The 2,233-nt window shown below is 38.0% G+C and overlaps 1 protein-coding gene across 1 annotated transcript; it reads left to right on the top strand.

Annotated features, from left to right (window-relative positions):
* The first annotated feature begins 684 nt into the window (after positions 1-684).
* LOC145126448 (uncharacterized) lies at positions 685-1,191 on the top strand. The gene has a single exon (XM_079061815.1). It carries the CDS (start codon positions 685-687, stop codon positions 1,189-1,191), a length of 507 nt encoding a protein of 168 aa, XP_078917941.1.
* Positions 1,192-2,233: the final 1,042 nt, after the last annotated feature.

Here is a 2,233-nt window from a genome sequence, read left to right as displayed (position 1 = left end):
TGGTGGAGGGTCGTTAGCCGAATGGATTTGGTGGGACATAATCTCATTAATAAGTATAATGATATAAAGTAACTAATTTTTTTAAAATCCCACTCTTAGTTACTTTTGGAAAAATGTGAAAAGTATGCTAATCCATGAAATTGGACATTATGCTTTATATGTTTTTAGTGGAGCGCGTGTGGTTAACCGACACACTAATAGTGACTATAAAGAGTAGTAATGTGCTTCTCCAAAATTGTCATTGTTAATGGAGTGCATGTGGTTAACCGACACATTAATTAGAGATGATAAATGACATCGAAAGTGCCAAACATATTTGCATTGTTATTCACATCTTGTTTGTGATTTTCAACATCTCAGTCACAAATAGAATAACATAATATGAGATTAAACCTGTCATTGATAAGATTCAATGAATCTCAAAAGATCTAGGAATTTTATTTTTATTGAAATTCGTGATAAGATTAGGACATCCATTTTCTTAGTTGTGAATTGTTATTTTGGGTCTTAGACTTAAATATTTATTATGGGTTAAAATATTAAGGATTTATTATCATCTAACTAAAACTTCTTTTTCTCTATAGATGTCTACTCCTGGCGATGCTTCTGCTTCACAAACGTCTACCCACAAGTTCTCGATACTCTCTATCGTGTCCAAGGTGACATTGGATGGAACCAGCTACAATGATTGGATGCGTAACATCAACATGGGTCTTCGATACGAGGGAAAAAAGTATGTCCTTGAAAAAAAAACTTGTTGAGATCAATGAAGCCACTGCTACTCCTGAAGAAATCCTCTCTTATAAGAAACACCACGACGATGCGACAAAGGTTGCTTGCATCATGGTCGCCACCATAGTTCCAAAATTACAAAGGTTCTATGAGGACTACTGGCCCTACAAGATGAACTTGGATCTTGTGGAAAAGTTTGACAAGAGAGCTCGTCAAGAAAAGTATGAGTTCATCAAGGCCCTCATGGCGTGCAAGTTGAAGGAAGGAGAGTCGGTTTACAACCACGTGCAAAGGATGCAGATATACGTGGAGCGCCTTGAAAGGCTTAATGTGAATTTCAACGAGGGGTTGGCTAATGACATGGTCCTCAACTCCTTGCCACCTTGTTATGATCAGTTCATTCTAGCTTATCATTTGAACAACATTGAAACCACATTGGCCCAAATCCTCAACCTATAGCAGATAGCTGAGTCGGGTTTGAAGAAAAATCAAAACTCTACTCCTACCAGTTCTCCTGTCCTTGCCATTAGGAAAAACAAAGGAAATAAGATGAAATATTCTCCCAAAAAGAACTGGACGGGCAAGGCCCATGTTGGATCGTCTTATAATGGTCCAAAAGCAATGCCCGGTTCTGACATTTCTTCTGTTAGTGATCCCATAGAGGCCACTTGCTTCTATTCCAATGAAAAGGGCCATTAAAAATGAATCTTCCTTAAGTACTTGCAAGACATCAAGGATGGAAAAGTGAAGCCATCGTCGGCAGATATTTACCCTATCCAAACTAATGACTCACTATCTACTCGTTCTTGGGTCCTTGATATAGGATGTGGTTTTCACATTTGTTCTGATTTGCAGGGGCTAAGAGAAAGTGAGGAGGTGGAGCATGGAAGAATGAATCTGACCATGGGAAATAGGCGATCTTCTCCTATTATCAAGATTGGAATTTATAGTCTTTTGCTTGGTGGTGATATTAGATTAGACTTAGTTAATTGATGATATTCGTCAGAAATGACGCGAAACATTATCTCCTTTATTCAACTATTTAGACAAGGTTTTTGATATTCATTTAATGATGTAAATGGTTCGACACTGGTTATAAAAATGGTATTTTTATGTTTGAAGCTTTGCCTTGTAAAGGTGTGTATGAAACTGTGATTTGTATATATATCTTAGGGAATGGTGTATTTCATATTGATTCATCTAATGGTTTAGACAAGGCATGCTTGTGGCATTGTCGTCTTGGGAACATTAACAAGAAACGCATCGACCAAATCCAAAAGGATGGAGTGTTGGAATCATTTGACTTAAGGCCAGATAATAAGTGTGAATCTTGTATTTTGGGCAAGATGATTGTAACGCCCGGTTCCTGGTATGTATTTTAAATAAAAATTATGCATTTTTACAAAGGGACTCAACGAGTTCGAGGCCCCAAACTCGTCGAGTAGGAATTGGATATGTGGACGCGGGACTTGAAGTCTACTCGACGAGTCGGGGAGCCTCG

Source organism: Lactuca virosa, chromosome 7, assembly GCF_052849685.1.
Source record: "Lactuca virosa cultivar CGN04683 chromosome 7, Lactuca_virosa_CGN04683_v6, whole genome shotgun sequence".
In the NCBI taxonomy this organism is placed as follows: Eukaryota; Viridiplantae; Streptophyta; class Magnoliopsida; order Asterales; family Asteraceae; genus Lactuca; species Lactuca virosa.
The sequence above is the reverse complement of the archived record's forward strand: the minus strand, read 5'-3'. Positions and strand labels throughout refer to the sequence as shown.

Coding starts and splice junctions, on each gene's coding strand:
- LOC145126448 (XM_079061815.1), top strand. CDS start 685: ATGATTGGATGCGTAACATCAACATGGGTCTTCGATACGAGGGAAAAA.